The 19,438-nt window shown below is 48.3% G+C and overlaps 1 protein-coding gene across 1 annotated transcript in view; it reads right to left on the bottom strand.

Annotated features, from left to right (window-relative positions):
* Positions 1–18,841, bottom strand: part of LOC144668481 (tolloid-like protein 2) — a 177,359-nt gene extending 158,518 nt beyond the window's left edge. Inside the window, exons 1-2 of the mRNA XM_078530514.1 lie at positions 18,643–18,841; positions 18,075–18,185 (exon numbers count right to left, since the gene is read on the bottom strand). Coding sequence (XP_078386640.1) covers positions 18,075–18,185; positions 18,643–18,841 — 310 coding nt within the window. The remainder of the gene's footprint in view (positions 1–18,074; positions 18,186–18,642) is intronic.
* Between the last annotated feature and the right edge of the window lie 597 nt (positions 18,842–19,438).

The raw sequence follows: 19,438 nt of genomic DNA on the forward strand, positions 1-19,438 counted from the left end.
AAAGATCCTTAACTAATAGGGGGTGAAGCAGGCCCAGTAACAGCAGCTCCGAGAGCTGAAAGATGATGTTCAGAGACATGCCCTCTACCTCATCATCAATGGTTCCAATGCGAGGGGCAGCCGCAGGTATCACAGACGTGCACAGTACCAGTCCCCGTCCTCCCAGTGTCTATAATAATAGACTGAGCAGCTGCTTTTCAACTGCCTTTTGTCTGTTGTTTGTTTATGTCCTTTGGTTTAGAATGGCCCCTGCAGATTGAATTGAAAAAGCGAGCACAAAGATTGTCTGTTGAATTAAAGGACTTTTACACTGAGTGCAGCTGATGGAGGATTCGGGCTCCTACGGACTGGAATCCATCAATGTAAATGAGCTTGGCTCCAACTGCATGTTTCTCAGAGGAGGGAGAGACCTTTCCTTGGTGCCCTTCACATCTGCGGCCTCAGTGTAACACAGTCAGTGAACAACAGAGCGCTGTTAATGCAGAAAAACATCCCAAAGCTCTTCACAGAGACGCAATCAGAAAATCATGAACTCTGAGTCAAAGGGTAACCTTTAGGAAGTGAAGCCACTGGGAACTTATAGTCAATTATGACAACCAATTAACTCAGTGGATCTCAGCTACTGGGAAGAATGATCTGACTGTTTCTGGTGATGCTGGTTGTAGACGCAATATCAACCAAGGAGCCAGGAGAATTCCTCCACTCTTCTTCAATTAGTTCCAGGGAACTTTTGTTTCCAGCTGAAGAGGCAGATAACGCCTCATCTGAAGAACAGCACCTCCGATAATGTAGCACTCCCTCGGTAATGCACTGACTGGACAGCCTGCATTCCAGCTCGTGCCATAGAGGGTCTTCAATACACAGCCCCCTGACTCCGTGCTAAGTGTGCTGCTTCCTGAGGCAAGCCAACAGCTAGTTAACCACACGTTGTTGTCAAGAGAGCTCTCTCCCTATGGATACAGCTCCCGAATCCCAGAGTCAAGAGCAGAGCACAGAGTGACAGTTACGCGATTGGATTGAGTACGACGGGAGGTTGAAGGATCTGGGGAAAACCTATTTGTACAATGGTGAGCTTACTCCAACTGTTCCATTGGGTCAGAAAATAAATACAGGGCAAAAGTGCTCCTCAATACACCATATCCTGGGGTAAAGAGAGGAGGACCCAACGGAATAGTGAACCCTGTGTCTGTACTCCATCCTGTACTGGGATTGTTCTGTGTCTGTACTCTATCCTGTACTGGGACCGTCCAGTGTCTGTACTCTATCCTGTACTAGGACTGTCCTGTGTCTGTACTCTATCCTGTAATGGGACTGTCCTGTGTCTGTACTCCATCCTGTAATGGGACTGTCCTGAGTCTGTACTCTATCCTGTAATGGGACTGTCCTGTGTCTGTACTCTATCCTGTACTGGGACTGTCCTGTGTCTGTACTCTATCCTGTACTGGGACTGTCCTGAGTCTGTACTCTATCCTGTACTGGGACTGTCCTGTGTCTGTACTCTATCCTGTACTGGGACTGTCCTGTGTCTGTACTCTATCCTGTAATGGGACTGTCCTGTGTCTGTACTCTATCCTGTAATAGGACTGTCCTGTGTCTGTACTCTATCCTGTACTGGGACTGTCCTGTGTCTGTATTCTATCCTGTACTGGGACTCTCCTGTGTCTGTATTCTATCCTGTAATGGGACTGTCCTGTGTCTGTACTCTATCCTGTACTGGGACTGTCCTGTGTCTGTACTCTATCCTGTACTGGGACTGTCCTGTGTCTGTACTCTATCCTGTAATGGGACTGTCCTGTGTCTGTACTCTATCCTGTAATGGGACTGTCCTGTGTCTGTATTCTATCCTGTAATGGGACTGTCCTGTGTCTGTACTCTATCCTGTCCTGGGACTGCCCTGTGTCCGTATTCTATCCTGTACTGGGACTGTCCTGTGTCTGTACTCTATCCTGTAATGGGACTGTCCTGTGTCTGTACTCTATCCTGTAATGGGACTGTCCTGTGTCTGTACTCTATCCTGTACTGGGACTGTCCTGTGTCTGTACTCTATCCTGTAATGGGACTGTCCTGTGTCTGTACTCTATCCTGTACTGGGACTGTCCTGTGTCTGTATTCTATCCTGTACTGGGACTCTCCTGTGTCTGTATTCTATCCTGTAATGGGACTGTCCTGTGTCTGTACTCTATCCTGTACTGGGACTGTCCTGTGCCTGTACTCTGTCCTGTACTGGGACTGTCCTGTGTCTGTACTCTATCCTGTAATGGGACTGTCCTGTGTCTGTACTCTATCCTGTAATGGGACTGTCCTGTGTCTGTATTCTATCCTGTAATGGGACTGTCCTGTGTCTGTACTCTATCCTGTCCTGGGACTGCCCTGTGTCCGTATTCTATCCTGTAATGGGACTGTCCTGTGTCTGTACTCTATCCTGTAATGGGACTGTCCTGTGTCTGTACTCTATCCTGTAATGGGACTGTCCTGTGTCTGTACTCTATCCTGTACTGGGACTGTCCTGTGTCTGTACTCTATCCTGTAATGGGACTGTCCTGTGTCTGTACTCTATCCTGTACCGGGACTGTCCTGTGTCTGTACTCTATCCTGTACTGGGACTCTCCTGTGTCTGTACTCTATCCTGTACTGGGACTGTCCTGTGTCTGTACTCTATCCTGTAATGGGACTGTCCTGTGCCTGTACTCTATTCTGTACTGGGACTGTCCTGTGCCTGTACTCTATCCTGTAATGGGACTCTCCTGTGTCTGTACTCTATCGTGTACCAGGACTGTCCTGTGTCTGTACTCTATCCTGTACTGGGACTGTCCTGTGTCTGTACTCTATCCTGTAATGGGACTGTCCTGTGTCTGTACTCTATCCTGTACTGGGACTGTCCTGTGTCTGTACTCTATCCTGTAATGGGACTGTCCTGTGTCTGTATTCTATCCTGTACTGGGACTGTCCTGTGTCTGTACTCTATCCTGTACTGGGACTGTCCCGTGTCTGTACTCTATCCTGTACTGGGACTGTCCTGTGTCTGTACTCTATCCTGTACTGGGACTGTCCTGTGTCTGTATTCTATCCTGTAATGGGACTGTCCTGTGTCTGTACTCTATCCTGTACTGGGACTCTCCTGTGTCTGTACTCTATCCTGTACTGGGACTGTCCTGTGTCTGTACTCTATCCTGTAATGGGACTGTCCTGTGTCTGTACTCTATCCTGTACTGGGACTGTCCTGTGTCTGTACTCTATCCTGTAATGGGACTGTCCTGTGTCTGTATTCTATCCTGTACTGGGACTGTCCTGTGTCTGTACTCTATCCTGTACTGGGACTGTCCTGTGTCTGTACTCTATCCTGTACTGGGACTGTCCTGTGTCTGTACTCTATCCTGTAATGGGACTGTCCTGTGTCTGTATTCTATCCTGTACTGGGACTGTCCTGTGTCTGTACTCTATCCTGTACTGGGACTGTCCTGTGTCTGTACTCTATCCTGTACTGGGACTGTCCTGTGTCTGTACTCTATCCTGTAATGGGACTGTCCTGTGTCTGTACTCTATCCTGTAATGGGACTGTCCTGTGTCTGTACTCTATCCTGTACTGGGATTGTCCTGTGTCTGTACTCTATCCTGTTCCGGGACTGTCCTGTGTCTGTACTCTATCCTGTAATGGGACTGTCCTGTGTCTGTACTCTATCCCCTACTGGGACTGTCCTGTGTCTGTACTCTATCCTGTAATGGGACTGTCCTGTGTCTGTACTCTATCCTGTACTGGGACTGTCCCGTGTCTGTACTCTATCCTGTACTGGGACTGTCCTGTGTCTGTACTCTATCCTGTATTGGGACTGTCCTCTGTCTGTACTCTATCCTGTAATGGGACTGTCCTGTGTCTGTACTCTATCCTGTAATGGGACTGTCCTATGTCTGTACTCTATCCTGTAATGGGACTGTCCTGTGTCTGTACTCATTCCTGTAATGGGACTGTCCTGTGTCTGTACTCTATCCTGTAATGGGACTGTCCTGTGTCTGTACTCTATCCTGTAATGGGACTGTCCTATGTCTGTACTCTATCCTGTAATGGGACTGTCCTGTGTCTGTACTCTATCCTGTACTGCGACTGTCCTGTGTCTGTACTCTATCCTGTACTGGGACTGTCCTGTGTCTGTACTCTATCCTGTAATGGGACTGTCCTGTGTCTGTACTCTATCCTGTAATGGGACTGTCCTGTGTCTGTACTCTATCCTGTAATGGGACTGTCCTGTGTCTGTACTCTATCCTGTAATGGGACTGTCCCGTGTCTGTATTCTATCCTGTAATGGGACTGTCCTGTGTCTGTACTCTGTCCTGTAATGGGACTGTCCTGTGTCTGTATTCTATCCTGTACTGGGATTGTCCTGTGTCTGTACTCTATCCTGTTCCGGGACTGTCCTGTGTCTGTACTCTATCCTGTAATGGGACTGTCCTGTGTCTGTACTCTATCCTGTAATGGGACTGTCCTGTGTCTGTACTCTATCCTGTAATGGGACTGTCCTGTGTCTGTACTCTATCCTGTACTGGGACTGTCCTGTGTCTGTACTCTATCCTGTACTGGGACTGTCCTGAGTCTGTACTCTATCCTGTACTGGGACTGTCCTGTGCCTGTACTCTATCCTGTACTGGGACTGTCCTGTGTCTGTACTCTATCCTGTACTGGGACTGTCCTGTGTCTGTACTCTATCCTGTAATGGGACTGTCCTGTGTCTGTACTCTATCCTGTACTGGGACTGTCCTGTGTCTGTACTCTATCCTGTACTGGGACTGTCCTGTGTCCGTATTCTATCCTGTTCCGGGACTGTCCCCTGTCTGTACTCTATGGTACACTTCCCCACAGTTTATAACAGGTATATTGGTGATATCACAATCTGCCTGCTATATAAATAGGGTCATTTATATGGGTCCTGATGAATAGCTTGTGTTAAGCAGCATGGTTACTGTTAGTCTGCATCAGCTGTTCCTCTGCCACATTCTCTGGATTCAATGAGAGTCCCATCGACCAAACGCTAGCGTCTTTCCTGACGCCAGCTCTTCCTCAGAACAGTCCTGAAGAAGAGTCACACGGACTCAAAACGTTAACTCATCTCCACAGATGCTGTCAGAGCTGCTGAGTCTTTCCGGCAATTTTTGTTTTTGTTTCTGATTTCCAGCATCCGCAGTATTTTGCCTTGAACTCCTGTGTCTGTCTGAAACAGCTGTTGGAGTTAACACTCAGAGTGGCCCATTTAGGATGGACAATAATGCCAACAGCAAATGGTTTGTGTTATTTGTCCATTTTAACCCTGCGCTAAGAGAACCTCCTGTTCTGCTTTATTTTGGTATTTGCAGGGTCAGAGGGTCCCAGAGCTGGGCTTGTGTGATCTTGGACAGGGCTGAGAGTATTTACAAAGACAATGAGCAAGTGGTGAGCCGATCTCATCTCCCATTCGGGTGGAGACCAGTTAATCTTTGTTTGTTTCCTGTGCCAACCAGGAGTCTGGGAGACTGAGGAGCCAGCGGCATTGCTGAGGTGAAAGTGCTGAGAGACAGAGCTGGTCAGGGGCTTGCTCTGAAATAAAAACAGAAAATGCTGGGAAAACGAAGCAGATTTCGCAGAGCTCCGAAGAAGAGTCACACGGACTCACAACCTTTACTCTGTTGCTCTTGTCACAGATGCTGCCAGACCTGCTGAGCTTTTCCAGTATTTTCTGTTTTCATTTCAGGTTTCCATCTTCCGCAGTATTTCGCTTTTATTTGAAGGGCTTGGTCTTGTTCAGAGCTGCACGAGTGCTCTCAGTAGTGGGGTTCAGGCACGGAGGAAGCAGCCGGGGTTCAGGTGCACAGCGCCATCCTGGGACTGCACAGTCGGATTTAACCCAGGGCCAGTGCGGACAAAGCAGCCTCACCCTGGGCCAGTGCGGCCAGAGCAGCCTCACTCTGGGCCAGTGTGGGGATGTTAGATTAAGTGACACGTGCACCAGCAGAAACAATGCAGTGATCTTGACGCTGATTTAAACAGAATTGGAGATGTTGTTAAAATGTTCTCTGTAATTTAGGGACATCACTTTTGGCACGCTGCTTTGTAAACCTCCCTTCTTTGCTATGTTTATAATTATCATTCCACACACCTACAGAGTAAAGCATCCTGAGTTCTAAGAACTAACCCGCCTAAAGATTACAAATGCTGCAGACAGAGAAAGCTGACACCTTGCTGGCAAATAAGCGGTAAGGCTGGGTAAACACTGGCGGCTGGAGGGTGGCTGATCATCTTCCTCTTTCAATTCACCGGATAAACAAACATTATGGAAAAAACAACAAACATACACGTCTCATCTCGTCAACTGCCAACAGTCCCATTTCCGGGGCCCAGATCCTGAACTGCTCCTCTGGGCCGGACTGGACACTGGACACCGACCGGTGGGATTGTACTGGACTTTCTAAAGAACGGTGACTGTCACTAATCAGGGGCACAGATTGAACAAAACTGGCAATAGAACCAGAGGCAACATGGGTTAAAACATTTTCACCTAACGAATGGTTTGGAGTTTGGAAAGAATTGCCCAATAGGGGGGTGGATACAGATTCAATTGTCCTTTATCTCGGCTGTGGCTCCATCTCTCTTCAGTCAGAAGGTCGGGGGTTTAAGTTCCACTCCAAGACCTGAGCGCAAAACTCAAAGCTGGCACTGCAGTGCAGGGCCGAGGGAGTGCTGCACTGTCAGAGGTGCTGTCTTTCAGACGAGACAACAAACCGAGGCCACGTCTGCCCTCTCACGTCGATGTGAAGGATCCCACGGCGCTGGTCCCTCCGTCAACATCACTAAAAACAGCTAATTTGGTCCTAGGCATATTGCTGTCTGTGGGATCTTGCTTTGCACAAATCGGTTGCCGGGTTTCCGGGCATTACGAGACTGACTACACCTCCAAAGTACTTTATTGGCATCCAGCGGCTATGAAAAGAAAGGTAAGCCTTTCTTTCCTCAAAAACAAAGAGGATTTGAAAAAAATTCCCATGGGCTGCGCGGAACTTTCCGGATTGTTCTTCAAAAGAGATAGCATAAGCTCAATGGGTCAAATGGCCTCAGTTTCTGATGTACTAAATCCAAGATTCCACACTTCAAAGGGAATTCATTGGCTGCGAGCTGGACTGTCTCGTGGTTCTGAAAGGATGAATCTAACCACCCTGAGCCCAGGGACAGTCTGTTGTCTAAACAGCGACAAAGATCTACCCCTCGCTCAGGAATCACCTTACACACGGCCGTATCTCGACAGTGTAACTGTCGTGCTGAATCCGCATCGCTGGGTGGATCGGACACTGGCTGATCCGCTGACAGAGGCTGATCCCAGACTGACGTCTGACCCACTAGCGGTCAGGGCGAGGTGTGCTTCAGCCAGTAGTGTTGGAGCGTGGGTGGCTAGACAAAGAGCAGAACGTTGAGATCAGCCTAGGTCCGACCCCGATCGGACACGAAATCGCGAGTGATGATGCTGGGCGAGCGTCCCTGATGTCATCCCGCGCTCGTGAGGTATTTCGTCTGGTGGGCACGCCCGAGTGTAGGCAGGGGACCCGCCGACAATTAAGCAGAGAATTAAAATTGTTGAGGTTCCAGGTTTCTCGTGGTCAGTTCGAGCGTACAGAGGGCGGACAAACAAAGGTCGCATTTTTGCTGAAACCTCATCCAAGGGAGGGATGAGGTTTCCATTATTAAATCTAAAAAGAAATTAAAATGTGCGGGCAGAATTTTCACGGTGTATCTGTCCAGGTGACTGATTCTGACGCGTGGACGTTTTATTCCAGGGTTTAAAATATTTACCTAATTGTTTTGAAGTCTTCAGCTCCCTGAGGTAGGTGTTGATCAGCTTTGCCCAGCGCCCGCCCTCCTCCCCTCCCCACACCGGCACCGCTGGGCATTTCGGTGCATGTTTGACGCTGCGCTGTCCGTGAATTGGCCAACCAGCATGAAATTGCAGTCGGGGTACGATCGGGAGCAGCGGTCCGGTCTCTGGCCACTGCCGGACCCGTCGATCGCGCCCACACAACCTAAAAACCCTGCCCAAAATGGCACAGCTCACCCTGACTCAACGGCAAATTGGCTGTCTGTGTGTTTGACCAGATCTCCCACAACACAGACTGGAATCTCCGCAAGCATTGCAGTACAGTCCTGAGGGAGCGCCGTCAGAGAGTCGGTGCTGAGGGAGAGTCGGCGCTGAGGGAGAGTCGGCGCTGAAGAAGCACCGTGGGAGAGTTGGCGCTCAGGAAGTCAGCGCCGAGGGAGAATCAGCGCTAAGAGTGTCAGCACTGAAGGAGAGTCAGCATTGAGGGAGAGTCGGCGCAGAATCAGGGCAGTGGGAGGGCTGCACTGTCAGAGGGTCAGTACTGAGGGAGTGCTGCACTGTTAGAGGGTCAGTACTGAGGGAGTGCTGCACTGTCAGAGGGTCAGCACTGAGGGGGTGCAGCACTGTTAGAGGGTCAGTACTGAGGGAGTGCTGCACTGTCAGAGGGTCAGTACTGAGGGAGTGCTGCACTGTCAGAGGGTCAGCACTGAGGGAGTGCTGCACTGTCAGAGGGTCAGCACTAAGGGAGTGCTGCACTGTTAGAGGGTCAGCACTGAGGGAGTGCTGCACTGTCAGAGGGTCAGTACTGAGGGAGCGCTGCACTGTCAGAGGGTCAGTACTGAGGGAGTGCTGCACTGTCAGAGGGTCAGCACTGAGGGAGTGCAGCACTGTTAGAGGGTCAGCACTGAGGGAGTGCTGCACTGTTAGAGGGTCAGCACTGAGGGGATGCTGCACTGTCAGAGGGTCAGTACTGAGGGAGTGCTGCACTGTCAGAGGGTCAGTACTGAGGGAGTGCTGCACTGTCAGAGGGTCAGTACTGAGGGAGTGCTGCACTGTCAGAGGGTCAGCACTGAGGGGGTGCAGCACTGTCAGAGGGTCAGTACTGAGGGGGTGCCGCACTGTTAGAGGGTCAGTACTGAGGGAGTGCTGCACTGTTAGAGGGTCAGTACTGAGGGGGTGCCGCACTGTTATAGGGTCAGCACTGAGGGAGTGCCGCACTGTCAGAGGGTCAGTACTGAGGGGGTGCCGCACTGTTAGAGGGTCAGTACTGAGGGAGTGCTGCACTGTCAGAGGGTCAGCACTGAGGGAGTGCTGCACTGTTAGAGGATCAGCACTGAGGGAGTGCCACACTGTCAGAGGGTCAGTACTGAGGGGGTGCCGCACTGTTATAGGGTCAGCACTGAGGGAGTGCTGCACTGTTAGAGGATCAGCACTGAGGGAGTGCCGCACTGTTAGAGGGTCAGTACTGAGGAAGTGCTGCACTGTCAGAGGGTCAGTACTGAGGGGGTGCCGCACTGTTAGAGGGTCAGCACTGAGGGAGTGCTGCACTGTTTAAGGGTCAGCACTGAGGGAGTGCTGCACGGGGTCAGAGGCTTTTTTTTCTTTTCATTCATGGGATGTGAGTGTCGCTGGTTAGGCCAGCATTTATTGCCCGTCCCTAATTGCCCTTGAGAAGGTGGTGGTGAGCTGTCTTCTTGAACTGCTGCAGTCCATGTGGTGTAGGTACACCCACAGTGCTGTTAGGGAAGGAGTTCCAGGATTTTGACCCAGTGACAGTGAAGGAACGGCCAATATATTTCCAAGTCAGGATGGTGAGTGACTTGGAGGGGAATTTGCAGGTGGTGGTGTTCCCATCTATCTGCTGCCCTTGTCCTTCTAGATGGTAGTGGTCGTGTGTTTGGAAGGTGCTGTCGAATGAGTCTGGGTGAGTTCCTGCAGTGCATCTTGTAGATGGTACACACACTGCTGCTATTGTGCATCGGTGGTGGAGGGAGTGAATGTTTGAGGATGGGGTGCCAATCAAGCGGGACTGCTTTGTCCTGGATGGTGTCGAGCTTCTTGAGTGTTGTTGGAGCTGCACTCATCCAGGCAAGTGGAGAGTATTCCATCACACTCCTGATTTGTGCCTTGTAGATGGTGGACAGGCTTTGGGGAGTCAGGAGGTGAGTTATTTGCCTCAGGATTCCCAGCCTCTGACCTGCTCTTGTAGCCACAGTATTTATATGACTAGTCCAGTCAAGTTTCTGGTCAATGGTAACCCCCAGGTTATTGATAATGGGGGATTCAGCGATGGTAATGCCATTGAATGTCAAGGGGCAATGGTTAGGTTCTCTCTTGTTGGAGATGGTCATTGCCTGACACTTGTGTGGCGCGAATGTTACTTGCCACTTGTCAGTCCAAGCCTGGATATTGTCCAGGTCTTGCTGCATTTGGACATGGGCTGCTTCAGTATCTGAGGAGTTTTGAATGGTGCTGAACATTGTGCAATCATCAGTGAACATCCCCACTTCTGACCTTATGATGGGAGGAAGGTCATTGATGAAGCAGCTGAAGATGGTTGGGTCGAGGACACTACCCTGAGGAACTCCTGCAGTGATGTCCTGGAGCTGAGATGACTGACCTCCAACAGCCACAACCATCCTTCTTTGTGCTAGGTATGACTCCAACCAGCGGAGAGTTTTCCCTGCGATTCCCATTGACTCCAGTTTTGCCAGGGCTCCTTGATGCCACACTCAGTCAAATGCTGCCTTGAGGTCAAGGGCAGCCACTCTCACCTCACCTCTTGAGTTCAACTCTGTCGCCCATGTTTGAACCAAGGCTGTAATGAGGTCAGGAGCTGACTGGCCCTGGCGGAATCCAAACTGGGCATCAGTGAGCAGGTTACTGCTAAGCAAGTGCCACTTGATAGCACTGTTGGTGTCCCCTTCCGTTACTTTACTGATGATCGAGAGTAGAGAGTAATTGGCCGGGTTGGCACAGCAAGTTCTGGAGCACAAGTCTTCAGTACTATTGCTGGAATATTATAAGGGCCCACAGCCTTTGCAGTATCCAGTGCCTTCAGCTGTTTCTTGATATCACGTGGAGTGAATCGATTTGGCTGAAGACTGGCATCTGTGATGCTGGGGACCTCCGGAGGAGGCCGAGATGGATCATCCACTCGGCACTTCTGGATGAAGATTGTAGCAAATGCTTCAGCCTTATCTTTTGCACTGATGTGCTGGGCTCCTCCATCATTGAGGATGGGGATATTTGTGGAGCCTCCTCCTCCAATGAATTGTTCGATTGTCCACCACCATTCACGACTGGATGTGGCAGGACTGCAGAGCTTAGATCTGATCCGTTGGTTGTGGGATCGCTTAGCTCTGTCTATCACTTTATGCTTATGTTGTTTGGCACACAAGTAGTCCTGTTTTATAGCTTCACTAGGTTGACACCTATGCCTCAGAAGGTGGTGGAGGCGGGTCATTGAATGTTTTTAGGGCAGAGTTAGATAGATTCTCATTCGGCAAGGGAATCAAAGGTTCTCGGGGGTAGATGGGAATGTGGAACTCAAAATACAAACAGATCAGGCATGATCTTATTGAATAGTGGAGCAGGCTCGAGGGGCCGAATGGCATATTTCTGCCTCTATTTTGTATGGTCATATGCATGTTCGAGATCAAATATGTTTTACCCTCTTATTGGTTCCCTCACCACCTGCCGCAGACCCAGTCTAGCAGCTATGTCATTTAGGACTCAGCCAGCTCAGTCTGTAGTGGTGTTACCGAGCCATTCTTGGTGATGGACATTGAAGACCCCCACCCAGAGAAAATCCCCCCCCATCCACCCTCAGTGCTTCCTCTAAGCAGTGTTCAACATGGAGGAGCACTGATTCATCAGCTAAAGGGGATGGTAGGTGGTAATCAGCAGGAGGTTTCTTTGCTCATGTTTGATTTGATGCCATGAGACTTCGTTAGGTCCAGAGTCGATGTTAAGGACTCCCAGGGTCACTCCCTCCCATTGTCCTGCCACCTTGGGTGGGTCTGTCCTACCGGTGGGACAGGGTGGGACAATCAGAGGGACCTTGGTGTGCATATCCACAGATCCCTGAAGGTAGCGGGGCAGGTAGATAAGGTGATTAAGAAGGCATATGGGATACTTGCCTTTATTAGCCGAGGCATAGAATACAAGAGCAGGGAGGTTATGCTGGAACTGTATAAAACGCTGGTTAGGCCACAAGTGGAGTACTGTGTGCAGTTCTGGAATCCGCATTATAGGAAGGATATGATTGAACTAGAGAGGGTGCAGAGGAGATTTACCAGGATGCTGCCTGGGTTGGAGGTTCTGAGCTATGAGGAAAGATTGGATAGGCTGGGGTTGTTTTCCTTGGAGCAGCAAAGGTTGAGAGGGGACCTGATAGAGGTGCGTAAGGTTATGAAGGGCTTAGATAGGGTGGATAGGAAGGCACTTTTTCCATCAGTAGTGGGGTGAATAACCAGGCGGCTTAGGTTTAAGGTAAGAGGTAGAAGGCTAAGAGGGGAGTTGAGGAGAAATCTTTTCACCCAGAGGGTGGTGGGAGTCTGGAACTCACTGCCTGAAAGGGTGGTTGAATCAGAAACTCTCATAACATTTAAGAAGTATTTAGATATTCACTTGCGTTGCCAAAGCCCCCAGGGCTATGGGCCAAGCGCTGGAAAATGGGATTAGTGTTGTCAGATCTATGTTTGACTGGTACAGACATGATGGGCTGAATGGCCTCCTTCTGTGCTGTAAATATCTATGAGTCCATACCCAGGGATGGTGATGGTGGAGTCTGGGACATTGTCTGTAAGGTATGATTCCGTGAGGATGACTATGTCAGGCTGTTGCTTGACTAGTCTGTGAGACAGCTCTCCCAATTTTGGCACAAGCCCCCAGATGTTAGTAAGGAGGACCTTGCGGGGTCGACAGGGCTGAGATTCCCATTGTCGGTTCTGGTGCCTCAGTCGATGCCAGTGGTCCATCCGGTTTATCCCTTATAGACTTTGTAGCAGTTTGATACAACTGAGTCAAAAACAGAATTACCTGGAAAAACTCAGCAGGTCTGGCAGCATCGGCGGAGAAGAAATCAGTTAACGTTTCGAGCCTTCATGGCCCTTCGGCAGAACTGGAGCATAGTTAGAAGAAGGGAGAAATATAAATTGGTTTAAGGTGGGTGGGGGGGTGTGGGTGGAGGGGGGGGCGGAGAGACACATTGAGGGTGTGGTGTGGTGATTGTGGAGATGAGCAGATAATCAAAAGATGTCACAGACAAAAGGGTCAAAGAGGTGTTGAAGGTGGTGGTATTTGTCTGAGAAAAGTGCTAATTAAGAATGGAAGACAGGATATTCAAAGTACAGCTCTAGTGGGGGTGGGGTGGAAAGACTAAAGGTTTTAGTTTTAGATTTAAAAATAATGGAAATAGGTGGGGAAAGAAGAATCTATATAAATTATTGAAAAAAAAATGCGGGGGGGGGGAAAGAAACGGGGTGGGGATGGGGGGAGGGGGAGTTTAAGATCTAAAGTTGTTGAATTCAATATTCAGCCCGGAGGGCTGTAAAGTGCCTAGTACAGCCCTCCGGGCTGAATATTGAATTCAACAACTTTAGATCTTAAACTCCCCCTCCCCCCATCCCCACCCCATTTCTTTCCCCCCCCCCCGCATTTTTTTTTCAATAATTTATATAGATTCTTCTTTCCCCACCTATTTCCATTATTTTTAAATCTAAAACTAAAACCTTTAGTCTTTCCACCCCACCCCCACTACAGCTGTACTTTGAATATCCTGTCTTCCATTCTTAATTAGCACTTTTCTTAGACAAATATCACCACCTTCAACACCTCTTTGACCCTTTTGTCTGTGACATCTTTTGATTATCTGCTCATCTCCACAATCACCACACCACACCCTCAATGTATCTCTCCCCCCCCACCACCCCCCCCCCCACCCACCTTAAACCAATTTATATTTCTCCCTTCTTCTAACTATGCTCCAGTTCTGCCGAAGGGCCATGAAGGCTCGAAACGTTAACTGATTTCTTCTCCGCCGATGCTGCCAGACCTGAGTTTTTCCAGGTAATTCTGTTTTTGTTTTGGATTTCCAGCATCCGCAGTAGCTTTTAGCTTTTTGTTTTTATCCTTGATACAACTGAGTGACTTGCTGGGCCATTTCAGAGGGTATTTAAGAGTCAACCACATTGCTGTGGGTCTGGAGTCACATGTAGGCCAGACCGGGTAAGGACGGCAGATTTCCTTCCCTAAAGGGCATTAGTAGGGTTTTTCTGACAATGGTTTCATGGTTACCATTAGACTAGCTTTCAATTCCAGATTTATTAATTGAATTTAATTCCACCAAATGCCGTGACTAACACACTGGGACCTGGTTATTCTTCCTGAACCGTGCGAGCAAGTGTTTGTGGGATATTTCACCATGGAGAGGACTCTGATACCCCAGCCTGATCCCTGCCTTGTCCAACATCTAAAAGGAGCACAGGGTTGACAGGATAGCTATCAGGAATCAGTCAAGCAATCCCAGGGCAATTAGGGATGGGCAACAAATGCTGGCCCAGCCAGCCACACCCACACCCCATGAAAGAATTTTAAAAATCCCCCCCCACCCCAAGCACTCGCCACCCTGCCCCCCTCAGTACACTGAGATAAAATATGGCATCTAACAGATGAAAGTTTTTCCATTTGTAATGGGCTAAATATTTCAAACTTCCTCCTATCAAAGTTACAACATAGAAGGGTTGGAGTTTACACCAGCAAATAGTCACCATCACGTTAATGGACTCTGACCCCAAACCTCTTCAGTCTCTTTTCCTTCAATCACCTACCCAACCTAAACTTGAACATTGACAGTTTTTGCTTCAATCATTAATCCTCGATTGGAAATCCCACTGCCTTACAACCTGTCAAACATCTCTCCTGCTCTCTGTGTTTCTATCCAAAGGTTTCTTGTTCTCCATCCCTCAACTGTTGGGGAAAGTCCATTTCCACACCCAACCTTTCCGAATGGAGTTTAGGAGAATGAGAGGTGATCTCATTCACATATACAAAATTCTCACAGGGCTTGACGGGGTAGAGGACAGGAAGGATGTTTTCCCTGGCTGAGGTTGGGGCTGGTTCTAGAATCAGAGACACAATCTCAGAATAAGGGGCAGGTCATTTAGGACTGAGATGAGGAGGAATTTCTTCACTCAAAGGGTGGTGAATCTTTGGAATTCTCTGTCCCAGGAGGCTGTGGAGGCTCGGTCGCTGAGTATGTTCAAGACTGAGGTCGATAGGTTTCTACATATTAAAAACATCCAGGGGACAGTGCAGGAAAATGGTGTTGAAGTTGATGATCAGCCATGATCTCATTGAATGGCGGAGCGGAGCGGGCTCGAAGGGCTGAATGGCCTCCTCCTGCTCCTATTTCTCACGTTCTTAACCATCTCAGTCATATTGCTCTGTAATCTGCAATGTTCTAATTCAGAAAGGCCCATTTTTCAAGTTTTTCTTCGTATTATTTTTATTTCTCATGCCATTAGCTTCCTCGTGAATCTGTGCTTCACCCTTTCTAAAGCCTCAATATCTTCAGGGTCAGTGATAAATCAAAGCTCTGACTGTCTTCTCACGTGGATGCAAAAGATCCCATGCCATTACTCGCAGAAGAGCAAGGGGATTTCTGCCCAGTGTTCAGACCTCAAGCAACGTTGCTCTTCTCCGCCGATGCTGCCAGACCTGCTGAGTTTTTCCAGGTATTTCTGTTTCTGTTTTTGTTTTGGATTTCCAGCATCTGCAGTTTTTTGCTTTTATCTCTGTGTTAGAACAGGTTATCTGGTCATCGTCACTGTTTAAACATCGTTGCTGTTTGTGGGAGCTTGCAATGCGCAAATTAGTCACCCTATTTCACTACATTATAACAGTGACTACACTTTAAAAAAGGCTGTAATGCACTTTGAAACATTCTGATGTTGTGTAAGATCTTTCTTTCTGCTTTTAAATCCAGAGCAACAGATGGTTCTTGAGCTGAAGGTATTATGCAAGATTGCCATTAGCTCTTAGTCTTTCTATTATATACACTGTGGTAAAACCTAAAAAAGCCATTCAATTTCATTCCAATCTCATTAGCCTGAGGTGCTGCCTGTAATATCCTGTGAACCTGTCCCTCAAACCCCTCTGCTGTCCCTGAGCCAAGCATACATTTAATCAGAATATATTCATTGCTGCTGTTTATTTTAATAGCGTCTACTTTTATTTAAAATAATATCCACCTCACACTTATTGACACTGAATTCCAGCTGCTACATTTTAGCCCATTCCCCACCTTATCAATGTCCCATTGCAGTTTCCTTTGATCTTTTCAAGAATTCAATTAGTTCCTATTTTGAGATCACCTGCAATTTTTGACCCCGCTCCCTCTAGCCCGAATCCAAATCATTGATATTCACAGTGAACAAATGTGATCTCAGAACTGAACCCTGTGGGACCCCACTAACCACTTCCATCCATCCTGAAAACCTGCCCTGAGCTCCTCATCCCAGATTTCTCCCTTCCAGTTAATCTTCAATCCAGTTTGTGGTCCTCTCATTAATTACATAACCTTAATCTTCTCGAGTAACCTCCTGAATGGCAACCGGTCAAAGTCTTTCCTAAGGTCCACGTACACCACATCCACCACACTTCCCTACTGACCGTATCTGTTACCTCTACAAAGAATTCAATCAGATGATCAATCAGCCCTTTTGAAATCCATGTGGCGATTTCTATCTATTTTACCTTTATCTAAATGTGTGGTCCTTTCACTCTTGATCTAATTTTTCCCTCCTACAGATGTTGAACTAACCGTCCTGTAACTGCTCGGATTAGCCTGTCTCTCTATTTATAAACAGGTCCTAGAGTGACCATCCTCCAGTGCCCAGCTCACATTGTGGTGAAATCTGTGATTTCAAAGCTTGCAAATTTTAAGGCAGGCACTAACTGAAGACGGAAACCGAGAAAGGAAACCGACCCTACCAGTTTCTAAGGAAAGGAGAATGGAAACTGAGATTGGAAACCAAAACATCTGGGCGGGCTGAAACTGGCTGAGACTATATAAGGGGGCGTAGAGCCATCCAAGCTGGGTAGTAGCAGTTGATGAGCTCAATGGTGTAGTCCAGGCAAGATGAAAACAGAGGCTAGACCCAGAAGCTGAGAATAAGCAAACATACAGTCATCGTTTCTGTTACTTGAAGATAACATTGGCGGATCTACACTATCCAAACCGAGTTGTGGAAGTTTTGCAGACGTGGGCCATTTTTGGTGAAGGTTGTGCCCGTGAAACTCAAGTTGGTTGTGTGCAGCTGTTGGCTGAGGATCAGGTTAGCTCCTCGAAGCAGAGGAGCTGAACATTTTTTTCTAAGGAAGACTGAGTTTTGAAGGAGTGTGTGACTGAATTTACTGGTCTATACGCTGAATGGACTGTCAAGCCAATTTGTAAGATGCGTCTTACTTGTACCTGCCATTTAATGTATAATTTATAGTTTAAAATTGACCACAATTTACCTGTTAATTCATGTTTAACTTATTCCGGGTGTATAGGAGATTATCCAAGATAGGTGTTGTTTGCTTTGTTTGACTCTTGTTAGTAAAAATTCTTCTGTTTTAAACCATGGAATCTTGTGGCTTCATTCTTTTAGCAAATAACTGGGATTTCAGATTTCTTAGTTTTAAAATAAAACACCTGGTCTCCACCGCGATCATAGCAAAATACACACAGCACAGCCCGAAACAGAATTTCTGGGATCTCTCTAATCTCCTCCCTCAGGACCTGAGGATGTATCCAGTTTGGCCCTGGCTTTTAATCTTTCGTTAGCTTAAGAAACCGATCTTATACTTTCCTTTTATCTAACACAATAATCACTCATCTCACTCTCAACCCCTTCAGCATTCACGTCCTCTCTGACATCCAATAGACACCAACATTATTATTAAAATATCTCCACTAATTCCACCAACAAGCTAACAATTGTCTCCTCCCACCTCACCTTTAGCAATTCTCATTTTATATTAATGCTTCGCGGAATATTTTCCTCCTTTGTTTTTTTCATTATTACACTCCTCATAACGGCTCTTTTGATGGGTTTCTAACACTTTATTTACCTAAGATATCTTAAAACTACCAGCAGTTTCCCTTATCAACGAAATATTCTGCACCCAAAGAATCTCCTTGTTTGTGGCTTTTTCTCACGCCCTCAGCAGACCTGTTAGTTTAGGGGCACTTACCAGACGTCTGCCCTGTCCTTCTGATTTCCTGTGTCTCCGATCCTGCGGTCCCATCAATCTGAAAATATTTCATATCTTCTTCATCCAAGGCGATATCTCCCCAGAAACGCACTGTTAAAATACAGCAAAGAGAAGCAGAATGGGCTCGAGGGGTGAAAAGCATCAAACCTGTGCAACAAACATAACTCGGAGGGGGAACAGGATTGGCGAATATGGACAACAGTTCCTTTATTCCGATTGTCTCTGTGCTTTTAGAGTCAGAGGGTGGAATTTAATGTCCTTCCCCAAGATGAGTTTGGAGGCGGTGGGTTGGTTAGGGGGGGGGGGGTGGGGGGATTTAATCAGGCTAGAGGGTGCAGGGTGGCCCAACTAATTCAGGGGTGGGGAGGCTCATGTACGGCCTTCCTGCCCCAACACCATTAAGTGGGCCTCATTCTGGTGATTACCCAGCCTGCCCCAGGGCAGTCGCCAAGCGAGAGAAGCCCAAAATGCAAAACCCCACTGAGAGCCACCCCGCTGCCCTTTCTTCCAACCCCACCAGTCACGCCCTCCAACCCCCCAACCCTACCCTGTGGCCTAGTCCATCGATGATTCTGGGCCTCTGTTGGGTGGCTCAGCCTGCAATGGAGAGCCGCCGGCCTTCGATTAGCCCGCAGCTCTCGGGAGCCTGGACTCCGGGGAAGACCTGCCACTGGCCACTTCAGTGCCTCGCCGGGCAGGCCTTCACCAGAGGAGGTGCTGTGGGGGCTGGCGGGCGAGACCCCCATTGCCTGGATTAAATTCCAGTCATAGAGTCATTCACTGTACAGGAGGAGGCCATTCGGCCCACTGAGTCCATAGGGTCTCTGTAGAGCAATTCAGTCAGTCCCATTCCATCGCTCTATCCCTCTAGCCCTGCAAGTTTATTTTCCTCAAGTGCCCATCCATGTTGAAGTCGCTGATCATCGCTGCTCCCACCATCCCCCTGGGCAGCGAGTTCCAGGCCATTACCACTCACGGGGTAAACAAGTTCCTTACAAACCACACACACCCCACCCCCCCCCCACCCCCCCACCCAAAGCCTGAAATCTGTGACCCTTAGTTGTTGTACCTTCAGCCAATGGGACCAGCTTTTCCTTGTCGACCTTATCTAAACCTGTCATCATCTTGTCCACCTCTATTAAATCTCCCATCAACCTCCTTTGCTCCAAGGAGAACAATCCCAGTTTCTCCAACCTAACCCTGTCGCTAAAATCCCTCACCCCTGGGACCATTCTGGTCAATCTTTTTTCATCCTTTCTGGACCCTCACATCCTTCCTGAAGGGCAGTGACCAGAACCGGATGCAATACTCTAGTTGTGGTCTAACCAGAGCTTTATAAAGGC

The sequence above is a fragment of the Cetorhinus maximus genome, chromosome 27, assembly GCF_964194155.1.
Source record: "Cetorhinus maximus chromosome 27, sCetMax3.hap1.1, whole genome shotgun sequence".
Lineage (NCBI taxonomy): Eukaryota > Metazoa > Chordata > Chondrichthyes > Lamniformes > Cetorhinidae > Cetorhinus > Cetorhinus maximus.